Genomic DNA, 12612 nt, shown 5'->3' with positions numbered 1-12612 from the left:
GACCACAAGTGCACACACCCACACCAAAATACCCAAACTCAAGATCACTGAGGTCAGACTTCTTTGAAAAGCTATCATAATTTAATTTAAGGGGAAATTAGGGTCATATTTTTGGTTATTTGACAAATGATTAAAAATGGGTTCGTTTGGATAACAAATAAAATCTATATTTTTCCCCAGGGATTACATCATAACTACAAAATAGGATAAAAATGTTGTAATATTTTTTTTTAATTTTTGTGTTATGAACAGGCTTATAAAAAATAGAACATTTATAGAAAGCACATCAGCGGTACAAACATGCTATGAATTGTGAATTATATTTTTCATTTTTTTTAAGTAAGTAGTGCATGGGTCGGCAATTTAACGTTTTTTCACAGTGGAATGAATCTTGATTAATAAACAAAAAAAATATTTTTCTGATGTGAAATAGGAGAAAAACACCAGATTTTTATCAATGCTGGAACTTTAAACCAATCAAATGCGAGTATTCCAGGGGATTGGACGTCAAGTGGTGTCAATGACAACAGTGACTTTACATTGGAGCGAATATGCAGTAATTTAGTGTAAAACTAAAAAAATGTGTACATTATTACAAAATACACAATTGAATCAGAACTTCATTTGAAAAATAAAGATGGCCGACCCCTCAACTACTACCTCAAGGATGGAAAGTGTCTTCATACGGTAGTTTCATGTTTCCAAAAACCAGTTTTGATACAGGGGGCGCTCTCGTCCGCATGCGTTAACGGACTAACTAGTCCGTTTTCTTTGACCGCGCCGCCATTTTGGGCGACGAGGTTGATCCCGTAGCATTTGGTTTCCAGTTCCACGCCGGCGAACGGCTCGGACGAGTCTTTGGACCCTTCGGCGGCGGTCTCGGGCGCCGTGCCCGCCTTGCGAGGACGCCGCGGTAGGCTAGCGCTATCGCTGCTGTCGTGCTGCAGCTGACTCCGGTGGCGCTCTCGGTATGCCATGTAGGCTGCGCGGCGGCTGTTCCGTGCCGCTACGTCGTAATAGTGGTGGCGCCTGCTGGGGGCGCTCTGAACGCTACCGTCCACGCTGGTGGGCACGTCGTAGGCATACTCGCGCAGCACCGTGAGGCGGCTAGCCCGGTGAGCGCGAGATCGGTTTTTATGGGGCCTGTTAGCGGCCGGGTTGTTGTCCGGAGGGCGGAACTGCACCTCCACGGGCGCAACGTGCATTTTGATGTCGTTATCCACCGAGTGCTCAGTCAGGCTGTTGTCCAAAACCGGCATCGGCGGCGCGGGGGTAGAGCAAGGCTTGCATTGGGCGGCCTCGGCGTGCAGATTGGTGAGCTTGCTACCGTGCGCCGAGTTCCGCACGCTAGGCGCGCTCTTGTCGGTGTAGGAGGAGTCGGCGCTGCTGCCGCCAGCGCCCTTGCTGGACTGTCCGTCCGTTTTAGCCGAAGGCGCCGCGCCGGGTAGGAGCGTGTCCTCCTGCGCCGAGTAGTCGCGTCGACTGCAGCAACAGGCGCGCGACCAGAAGCGCCGCATGTCCCTCCTGTTGACGCAGTGGTGCGCTAACATGAAGGCGGCCAGGGCTAGCGCCGCCACGCCGAACAGGCAGGAGAAAACCAGATCCAAAGGGTGGTCCTGCGACACGGCCGTGGCGCCGAACACCCAGAGGCCGGCGTAAATCCCCAGCGCCGCCGCCGCGCCCGTCAACTGAGCGCCGAAGGTGTGCTCGTTCTCCAGCGCTGCCGGCGGGGCGTCGCTGGGGGCCAGAGGGAGGCGGGCGCCGTCCCCGTCCAACTCGCCGGCCAGGTGTCGCTCTTCCTCGGAGAGCTCCTTGAACTCGTAGCGGCGCTCGGGGTGGCGCCGAAGCTGAAGAAGGATGCTGAGGAAGTACATGCAGTCCACAAAGACGATGAAGCCGGCTGGACCGTAAAAAGCGCCGATGCTTGGCTCCCACGCCATCCAGCAGCTGGGAAAATGAAATTATAGAATAAATATGCTAATACTTCTTATGTGAATGAGATCAATTCAAATTCTCTACTTACTACGGAGCATTGATTTGGCTGCCGTAATTCTTGATATTCGCCGCGGCCGTGATACCGCACACAATCGTGGGGATCCCCCCGCCGATGAGGTAGAACCTTCGGGGCGACCCGAACGAAGCTCAGACCTCGAACAAACGAAAACCACATCACGCACCTACCTCAACATCGGACGCGGAGGTGGGGGCGGCTCATCCGGTTCCTCGTAGCGCTTAGCTTTGCGTGTCACTTGCTTGTAAATATTGCGCGCCGTCACGCCCACCCAGAGGGCGGTGGCGAGCGTGGAGTAGTGGAGTAAAATACCAACCTGGAGCAACCCCCAAAAAAGCTCATTAACAATCAAAACATTTTAGAAACTAGAAAATTCAGTTCTCACCGCTTGACACACGGGGGCGTGGCGCGTCTGGTTGATCCCGCCCACAAAGACGGCACATGTCAGCGAGATGTGGAAACAGAGGTTGACCAGCATGTGCCAACACTTGCGGCTGACGCGCACCGACCTTCAAGCGGGGACCGGCGCGAGTCAATTAAATGCGGAAAAAATTCAATGGAAAAATTGACAAGACTTGGCCTTACTTGTGGTGGTAGATGTAACTGACAATGATGGTTGCCAGGCAGAATAGAAGCACGATGGCGGTGGCGTAGACGACCGGATGCAGCAGCTGAACGCTGGGAGTGAAGTAGTCCACAGCGCTGAGGTCCTGCGGTCAAACATTTGACTCGTGGCAGCATGTTTTTGGCCATTTTCAGGTTACGGAAGTCTCGAACCAATCAAAATGCAGTCAACGAGTGACTTGAGATACAAAAAAGTTCCCAAGTTCCGAAATCCCCCAAAAGATAAATGCATTTCATTATCTGTTATTTTAGATATTTCAGCGGCGCAGGGCACATTTTGATCGGCTTTATTTATTTTAAGACATAAATAAATAATGTCCTCCTAATTTTCACATTTTTGTGTTTTCTCACATCTTTCATACTAAATTGGGAACCTTTGACCAATTTTAAAGGGTTTAGTTGGTAGTTGTGTGAGGACCGTGGAACGAATTGGAGAATTTACATATAAAGTACACCTCTACTTACGAAATGTTCAAGTTACGATATGTTCAAGTTACGAAAAAAGTCTTGGTACCAATTAAGAGGTACGACTGTAGTGTATTTCTCCGTGGTTTAGTTTAGTATGTAGTGGTGAACGCCCTCTAGTGGTTCTCCTTGCTCATTCAACTGACTGACCCCAGGCAAACTCCAAACTCCGCCTCCAGCCTGTACACCAGGGGTGTCAGACTCGGGTTGGTTCGCGGGCCGCGTTAACGTCAACTTGATTTCACGTGGGCCGGACCATTTTAGATATAATATTTAGATTTTTTATATATAAATGGATTAGAAGAACTGGATTAAAAGCCCTGAATATTCTGTTTTTTTATAGATCTAAAACAATGTTTATTTTAGCTTTTTTTAAATATATTTTTAGATTTTACAAAATGATTTTTGAACTAAAAACACAGAAAAAAATGGATTAAAAAATTACAATTATTGATTTAAAAGGGGGAAAATCAGCAAATTTAATATACATCTATACTCTTCATTTTAATTTGATCCTAAAACAGAAAGTCGGCACTCATGATTTACTTTCCCGGGCCACACAAAATGATGCGGCGGGCCAGATTTGGCCCCCGGGCCGCCACACATGACACATGTGCTGTACACTATACAAGGGCCAAAGGCCGCCTGTGTTACAACAGGACTATTTGTAAGCCGCCTACCATGAGGAGTCCGTAGTTGCCCAGCGAGTTGCAGGAAATGGTCGTGAAGTTGTCATGGTGGCCCAGGATTCGGCAGCCCTCGCTCTGCCAGCCCCCCAGGCTGGTGTTCCAGCAGGCGGACATGGCGTCGGAACCGCGGGCGAACCGTCGCAGGGTGATGTTGACGGGGGTCCGCAGCAGACGTCCGGAAATGCCATCTGAGTCATTTCAAAGCAATCGTCAAACATACAGGACAAAAAAAACAAATCCAGTCCTGGGCCACTTGCCTATCTTGGCCATGATCACCGGAGTGGCCACGTTCCTCCGTTTTCCACTGTCGGCCAATCGGGAGGAGTTGCCGGTCGATGGAAAAAACTTCCCGTTGCGGAAGCCCAGCAGGTGGAGCTTGTAGACCGTGTCCTCCTCTTGACCGGGAAGCAGTGGCGCTTGGGTAAAGAGTCCCTGGGGAAGCTGCAGGGACGCCTCCACGGTGGTGCTCTGAGGAACCAGGACAATGCTAACTGAGTCAAAGTGTAAAGAACGTCAGAGGTTTGTGGGCATGGAACATGCGGATTCCTTTGAGAAGACCGAAAACTAAACGCAACACGAGCCTTGGACATCATGTTTCCTGCTAAATTATAATTTTAATAAGAGTACTGCAAGTCCTTACCCATGGAGGACTGTAAAAACAAAACGTTATCTTCACCAACCTTCAGTAAGACACTGGAGAACGATCCGGTGGTGTTACATTTAAAGGTGAGTTGGCGGTCTTGCCCAGGGGTTCTCTCTGGACCTGGTCTTTGGAACAGCATGCAGGTCATACCGTTCCATTCGCTGGCCTTGACTAAGTGGGCTTCCAGTGCTATATTAGGGGACGTCTGTTGGCAACCCGAGAAAAAACGGAAAACAGCATTCGCATTACGGGGTTCAGTTTCGTTTGCGTTTTGTCAATGCACCGACCAGGGAGAAAGCCTGCGCCAATGCCAAGCGGTGGGCGGCGATCTTCTGCAGGCAGGCGATGACGCGGGAACACGCCGTGGCGTCGCGCTGGGCCGTCCACAGCACCCGCTCGTCGGCCAGCATCAGGTTGCTGGCCATGCTCACCATCACCTCGCCGAGCTGGAAAACGGAAAACCAAAACCGTAACGAGCCAGGAGAGACTCCAAAAACGAAAGTAAGCGCTTACATCTTTAAACTTATCCACAAACTTGGCGAATTTTTCAATCATCTCTGCCACGAAGATGATATCCATCTTGTCCGAGAAGTTGGCGGCGTCGATGGTGTAGACCAGGAGACGACGAGCCCTCGGGACCACGTTGCTTTCGTTCAGGGGCATCTGATGAAACGGACCGGGTCAAAACCACGGAGGCGCGGAGAAATCCAAAACGGGAGGAGCCATTTTCACCGGTACTCGGACGTTTGGTCGAACGGACGTTCGGTAGAAGGGAGGTTCGGTAGAAGGGAGGTTCGGCAGAAGGGAGGTTCGGTAGAAGGGAGGTTCGGTAGAAGGGGACGTTCGGTAGAAGGGGACGTTCGGTAGAAGGGGACGTTCGGTAGAAGGGGACGTTCGGTAGAAGGGGACGTTCGGTAGAAGGGGACGTTCGGTAGAAGGGTACGTTCGGTAGAAGGGAGGTTCGGTAGAAGGGAGGTTCGGTAGAACGGAGGTTCGGTAGGACGGAGGTTCGGTAGAAGGGAGGTTCGGTAGAAGGGAGGTTTGGTAGACCGTACGTTTGGTAGACTGGACGTTTGGTAGAACCGACATTTGGTCGCCGGGTTGTTACTGTTGAAACCAGCGCTCAAAATTATAATCATGAGAGAGAGTGAGTTTAATATCTAAATATCTAATATTAAAATATCAACAGTAAACTCTCTGTCATAATTTGACAGCGAGCGAACCCGGCGACCAAACGTCCGTTCTACCAAACGTCTGTTCTACCAAACGACCGGGGACCAAACGTCCGGGGACCAAACGTCCGGGGACCAAACGTCCGGGGACCAAACGTCCGGGGACCAAACGTCTTTCGACGAAATGTCCGGTCACGATTTGCACCTGGTTGATGACGTAGAGGAATCGGGTGACGTCTTTTTGGAACTGGCAGCGAGAGTAATCGTCCTCCGCCCATAACCCGTCACGATTACAGTCCCGCCAAGCTCGCTGTTCCTCGCCCGAGGCCCCCATGTAGCTCCCGCCGCTCGACTGCAATCGGTTGCAAGGGAGGAAGGCTCGGATTCCTGCCAAGGTGCGCGGCCAGCTAGAATTTTGTCGGAATTGGCGTTATTTCAGAAATCTTTACCGGTCCACATCATTTTCGTGAACTGACCGAAACTCGCCCTTGTTGTTGGTGACGCGTTCAGGAGCGCAGTATTTGGCGGAACTCTCCAACACGACGATGTGGACCGTCCTGGTGGTGTTGCCTCTGCTGGTTCTAACCCGGCACTCCCAGTTGCCGGTAAAGCCGGGTTGGATGTTTGATATGGTCAATGCGCTGCCAGGAGACACAAATTTTAATCTGGTTCAATGTCACGGGAAGACAATAGACAATTTTAGCTTGAGTTTTTTGGTGTAGGTCCAAGTCAAAACTTTGTGGGTTGCATTCACCGACCTGGCAATCAGCGAGCAGTTCTGCACCATATGTTTCTCGATGTAGATCCCTTGGGCGGCGTCGGGCGTCACCATGTGCCCGTTCTGGTACCACAGCACCTGCATGTCCTCGGCCACGAATGAGGCTTGACACTGGAAGGGCAGGCTGTCCCCTTGAAAGACCACCTGCCGCTGGGACGGAGTTAGCCGGAAAGACGGCAGCTCCAGTGGAGCATCTGCGAAAACGGGTGAAAACGCATCGGGAACCTTTCGTCGTATGACTTTAAAGTCCCACTGTCGCCATGTTTGAACGCGCTAAAGCACATGTGTCAAAATGGCGGCCCGGGGGCCAAATCTGGCCCGCTGCATCATTTTGTGTGGCCCGGGAAAGTAAATCATGTGTGTTTAATAGTACTAAAATTAGACGGAGAGACTTTTTGCACAGCAACGCGCTCGTAACATAACAAACAAATTTAAATGAACTTGGATTACGATGCAGACTCTCAAAAATAAGTTTAATCTAACACACCGCTGTCAAAGTGGCGGCCCGGGGGCCAAATCTGGCCCGCTGCATCATTTTGTGTGGCCCGGGAAAGTAAATCATGAGTGCCGACTTTCTGTTTTAGGATCAAATTAAGTATAGATGTATATTACATTTCCTGATTTTGCCCCTTTTAAATCAATAATTGTAATTTATTAATCAATTTATTCTGTTTTTAGTTCAAAAATCGTTTTGTAAAATCTAAAAATAGATACAAATAAAAATTAAAATAAACATTGTTTTAGATCTATAAAAAAATGAATATTCAGGGATTTTAATCCAGTTCTTTTAATCCATTTATAAAAAAAATATCTAAATATTATATCTAAAATGGTCCGGCCCACGTGAAATCGAGTTGACGTTAACGCGGCCCGCGAACCAACCCGAGTCTGACAGCCCTGGTGTACAGGCTGGAGGCGGAGTTCGGCTGGGGTCAGTCAGTTGAATGAGGAAAGAGCATCAACTAGAGGGCGTTCACCACTACATACTAACCTAAACCACAGAGAAATACACTACAGTCGTACCTCTTAATTGGTACCAAGACTTTTTTCGTAACTTGAAAATTTCGTAAGTAGAGGTGTACTTTATATGTAAAATCTCCAATTCGTTCCACGGTCCTCACACAACTACCAACTAAACCCTTTAAAATAGGTCAAAGTATCCCAATTTTGTATGAAAGATATGACAAAACACAAAACCAACCCGAGTCTGACACCTTTGCACTAAAGGATCAGATCTCGTCAAGGCGTATTCAAAGGTTTTCGCGTTGGGGCGATTGACACAACAGGAGGCGCCAGACGTTTCGTGGCGAGAAACAACAATGCGGAAAAAGTAACTTCCCCTACCGCAGGTGAGAAGCTCCGGCCTGACGGCGGTGACCGGCTGTCCCTGTAGCAGTTGCGGGTACGAGCACTTGGTGCTCTTAGCCGCCACGTTCCTGTCACGGAGCCAGTGCAGCAACCAGGACAGGTTGCAGTCGCATAACAGGTACGGCGTCTGGAAGTCCCTACGAGTCCAGAGGGGGCAAAGCATGAGGGTGACCGGTTGCCATGACGGGCGATCCTTACGCCCTCGATACTCACAGGTACTTCAAGGAAACCAGACTATCAAAGGTCCCCTGAGCCAGCGAAGAGAAGAGATTCCCCGAAAGATTTCTGCAAACAGGATCGGGTGAATGAGTTCTCCAAACGGAACTGAATGGTCAAACAAATCCAAGCCCTCACAGTCGGATCAGACTCTTGAGGCCTCGAAAGATGTCCACGTTGAGGCAGCCGATGCTGTTGTTGGCCAAATCCCTGCGGCAAAGAAAAAAATCCTGAACCAACGATGGGAAAAAAGCGCACCTAATACACTTTTTTAAAAATCTCACGATCAAACGGTTCTTTCGAGGGAGGCGTGTTGGGACACAACTACTTCAAGGTGCGCGTTGATGGGCCTCCAAGTGGATGTTTAGACTTCAAAAGGGCCAACTGGGGTGATTCATCACGTTTGATGACTGAGCGTCGGTAAGCTGCCGCGTACTTTGCTAACCCGTTTGAAAGTCCCGAGTCAAAACCGGCATGTCGACAAACGAGACCGGGCTTCTTGTCCTTTATTCCGCACTCTCAAAAAGCATGGGGGGAGCACGGCGACCTATGAAGTAGGCCGCATGCATGATTAACAGCATGGAGGGGGTCGGAAGGGGAGGCAAAAAAATAGCCTGATGTGATTAGGCTGGAGCTGGGACCTGTTTTGGGGAAAGAGGGTCTGCCAACTTTGATATTTTAACACAGAAATATTAAATTTTTGCTCTAAGACCGGGGGCCCCGGGTACATCCACACCCTCCTTAATGTCCGCCCCTGGTACAGATGACAAACACACCCCGTTTCTGAGGTCTAAAAGCCCATCCTTGCACTGGTGTGTTTGTGACAGTTAACTGCATTAACCAACAAAGTGAAGTGTAACTGTAACTGGGTAATGTGTATAATGTCTAGCCCCGAATGTAAGACGACCTCCACTTTTTCAGTCTTATTTTAATGCAAAAAACACTGTCTTATATCCGGGCCAATTCGGTAGATGCTAATAACTAGCTCACACCAGTGGCGGGCCGTCAGGGCCTTCAAGGGCTTCTCTGCTGGCCTAAGAAATATCTGAATCATATATTATATTTTGTCCATCAATATTTATGAAATAATTCCAAATTGTCTGTTAGCTTCCTTTCATTTATTTCCCCCTGGTTGCACTGCTTCCAAATGTGTGTTTTCATATTGAAGTATTTAACCAATCACATTTCAGCCATTATTTGTTGCCAGGGTCAGAAATCTGCCTCAAGGCCTTCACAATCAGTTCTGCAGGCTCTGCTGCATTAAACAAGCGTCGATAAGACTGTTGCTTTAACCAATCAGATTTCGAGTTGGCAACACCACAATGCCTTCTCGCAGGCGTATGGACACGTCATCGCTTTCACCAACTATGATTGGCTAGTGATTAGCCAGAGCTACCAAACTGTATTTGGAGCGAGCTGCACAAGCAAATATATTGTTGTGTTGATTTAAGACCGTTTTCAAGACGGACTATGCCAGAAATACGACAGGACAGGCTCGACTTTCAGCATTAGCTTCGATGGCGATAGAAAAGAAGGAAGAAAGAAAGGAGGATGGATATTGTGTACAGTTCAAAAGGATTTTGGTGAGTAAATTATGGCTATATTACTAAATAATATTTCAATTGTGGGCCCGGTTCTGATATCTGAAAAGCTCCAGTGTTTGTATTTAAGCTCTAGTGTTTGTATTTAATCACTAAATGCTGCTAGGAAGTGGATTTTACCCATTGAAGGCGCTACGAGAAAATGCACGGACCGCCACTGGTTTGTGAGAAGGCCTCACAGGCCCCAAGCTGTCTCTGGCAGACAGCCAGACTAAACAAGGCCATGGAAATAAAATAGCGCTCCATTGACCATCCTCCCTCACGGACACATAGCAGAGCAGGCGAACACAAACACACGCCGTGCACTGCAAACACAGATATGCCCGGCAGCTGCTCTTGACTTTGTGGTGGGTCTCAAAAAGGGGGCAGGGGGTACGAATCCCAGGCCACGAGAAGGTATTCCGAGGCGCTACTCACAGTCTCTTGAGGGCTGGCAATCCGAGGAAGGCGCCCGGTTCTATCCGGCTGATCAGGTTATTCCGAAGATCCCTGAAGAGGAAGAAAAGAACCACGGTGATCTAGGAACAGGACTGAAAAATACAAAAACAGTCTACTAAATCAGCGAGAGCAGGACTTGATTCTGCAGTGTAGTGGGATCGTGAACTTGTGCTCCAGTCGGTTCGGTTTTAGAAAGACTTTTTCAACAAGTTTAGAGTTCTTGTTTCTACTTCTATGCGTTCATGACCTGGACAACCGCAGAACTCCATTTCAGGAGTACACTTGTCTCATTTCCGGAGTTTTTGCAAGTTGTCCTGAGTCCCAGAGTTTGCCTTACTCATGTAATGACTACTAACATGTTATTGTGGGCAACAGGTCTCAATTCCAACCTGGTTTCCCACAATCAGCATTCCTCCAAAGCAGCAGATTTAGTCAGGAATTAGCATGTGATGCTCGGCTCTCATTTCTATGGACGACGTAATGGAGGGGATTGTGTGTTGCAGGAACACCCACAGTTTCTCGAGTCAGTGGAAAAATCAGAAAAGACACTGAAGAGAGGGTTGGGAGCCTCCATTTTTTTCCACTGGGGCCAATTGGAGGTATACATTAGGGGGGGGATTGAATGGTGGCTTCATTACAATGACAAAGCAGGCAAGACGAGGCCCTCCAGGCACAAAGGACCCCTAAACTTGCCTCAGGATTCAAGCGACTGCGGTCCAGGCGAACTTTTACGGCCGGGTTGTCTAGCCGCTAGCGGACAAAAAGCACGTAAAAGCCCCAGGGGGCGCTTTCTTGCCGAAGATCAAAGTTTTCTGGGACACTAATTAAGCAATTATACCCCTTAAAGAGACAGATCATCTCATTTCAAGCGCTATAGGAAACATACCTTTAATTCCCCAATGATGCAGTCATGTGTTATGGTAGCCTCGGGTAAACGCACAGCCATTAACGTTCTGGTTATTCAATCTGCGAGGAAGTCATTCCCGAGTGATAAATCATGCGTGGTCTATATGCTCTCAGTTTCTGAAAGGAATCTCCCACTCGGAAACGCGGGTGATGACTTTTCGGTATCGCGGCAAGATGGTGACCACGGAAAGAGCTAAATGGTGGAAATGCTAACCACCAATCCAATGGACAGCTCTTAATGAATTAATCCATAGTTAAATTCCTGAACCTTGGCGCCATTACCACTGTGAAAAAAAAATTTACTTACAATTTTTCCAACGTAGACAACCCGACAAAGGAGCCGTTCTTCAGTTCTTGAATTTTATTGTTATTTAGGATTCTGTGGACAAGAAGAATGGATGAATTCATATTCAACACAATACAGAGAAGCTAATTTATTCTTATTATTTTACTTCTGATACCATTTTTTTCAGGTTTACCAGTTTAACCAGTCAAAATAATGGAAAAAAATAACAGTAAATGACAAATTATATATTATTTCTGTCTTTGGAAGGCAAAGAGTTAACATAAATTAGAAAAAAAAACACTGTGAAGCACCTATTGAAAGGTGAAACCATACAGGTAGACGTGACGCGTTCAAACACCGTCGTAAAAGACGAATACGGTGCTTTTACTCACAGTGTGACGGTCCGATTTGGGAAGGAATCGGGCGCTAGCACCTGGCGGAGCTCCATGTTACTGCAGACCACCTTCCCGTCGGACACCAGGCTTTTCCCGGAGCTTTTCGAGTGCTCGTCGGACCATTTACAAGCCGACGCGTCCGCCGAGTAGCCGCCGCCAATGCCGAGCAGCAGAATCACAAACTGGAGCAGATGAGGTCTCATTTTTCCCAAGTGACAGCAAAGTAACCCCAGAGAAAAGCGATAAATCTCACGAATATCTCCAAAAAAGTTGTTTTTTTCTTTAGATGAACCAAAAACATGTCACTTTAGCTTGTAGCACATGGAGTGGGAATTCGACTCCATCCTCCATTTCACTTCAGCCTTCAATGCAACGGAAGGCTTCTTTGTTTCTTCCTTCATTTAGAATCGCTTTCCCCCAAAAAACATGGAGTGATTTATAACTGTTTTTGTTGTTTTTTTGGTCAGATGCAGTCATCCCAAAATTATCCACATAAAAAAATGTCTCAAAATGTGGTTGGATCCAAATACAAGTCAACAGAAGTCCCCTTTATCCTATTTTTTTTCGCTACAGGAAATCAGCCAGGAAAACACGATCGCCCGGAGAAACAGCCCATCAAAAGTGAAAAAAACCGTGAAATCTAAAGAAATTATATTCAAGGACAATGTATCCCAATGTTTTGAAGCATATCGTAAATTCCATATGCGTTTTGGTAAACAATTCCAGGCGAGTTCTTGTCCATTGAGAAGTCTATCCACGATAAAGTCGTCTCCCCGGAGCCAAGCTGTCTACTCACTTCCGATTCTGAATTTCAAAATAAGGCACAGGGCGGAAACGCTGATGTCAGAAAACTTGAAAAATGAACAATGACTTTGTCTCATCCTTAAAGTTCTTATTATAAAATATATTAATATTATTTTATTGTAATTACATTAAAAAAGATGCCATTACATGGATTAAATCGTTGACAAAGAAGAATGCAGCGAGATATTTTATTTTCTCAACTAAACAGGATGCAGT

The 12612-nt window shown here is 47.5% G+C and overlaps 1 protein-coding gene across 1 annotated transcript; it reads right to left on the bottom strand.

Moving 5' to 3' along the window:
- Positions 1–213: 213 nt before the first annotated feature.
- On the bottom strand, positions 214–12373 carry adgra3 (adhesion G protein-coupled receptor A3). Its single transcript, XM_077589338.1, has 19 exons — positions 11590–12373; positions 11219–11290; positions 9985–10056; positions 8105–8176; positions 7964–8035; positions 7727–7887; positions 6363–6576; positions 6081–6245; positions 5810–6011; positions 4946–5095; positions 4720–4878; positions 4470–4637; positions 4047–4257; positions 3781–3977; positions 2597–2721; positions 2397–2520; positions 2182–2327; positions 2024–2119; positions 214–1947 (listed from the first exon to the last, which is right to left on the bottom strand). The coding sequence occupies exons 1-19, from the start codon at positions 11793–11795 to the stop codon at positions 681–683; spliced, it is 3879 nt and encodes a 1292-aa protein (XP_077445464.1). The 5' UTR covers positions 11796–12373; the 3' UTR covers positions 214–680.
- Between the last annotated feature and the right edge of the window lie 239 nt (positions 12374–12612).

The sequence above is a fragment of the Stigmatopora argus genome, chromosome 20 (assembly GCF_051989625.1).
Source record: "Stigmatopora argus isolate UIUO_Sarg chromosome 20, RoL_Sarg_1.0, whole genome shotgun sequence".
Classification (NCBI taxonomy): Eukaryota; Metazoa; Chordata; class Actinopteri; order Syngnathiformes; family Syngnathidae; genus Stigmatopora; species Stigmatopora argus.
The sequence above is the reverse complement of the archived record's forward strand: the minus strand, read 5'-3'. Positions and strand labels throughout refer to the sequence as shown.

What these genes read in the sequence shown, in the direction of transcription:
- adgra3 (XM_077589338.1), bottom strand. Translation starts at nt 11,795, where the DNA reads ATGAGACCTCATCTGCTCCAGTTTGTGATTCTGCTGCTCGGCATTGGC. An exon ending in CCAAATCGGACCGTCACACT is followed by an intron (nt 11,291 to 11,589) that starts GTGAGTAAAAGC and finishes TCTTGTCCACAG; the next exon opens with AATCCTAAATAACAATAAAA. An exon ending in AACTGCTCGCTGATTGCCAG is followed by an intron (nt 6,246 to 6,362) that starts GTCGGTGAATGC and finishes GTCTCCTGGCAG; the next exon opens with CGCATTGACCATATCAAACA.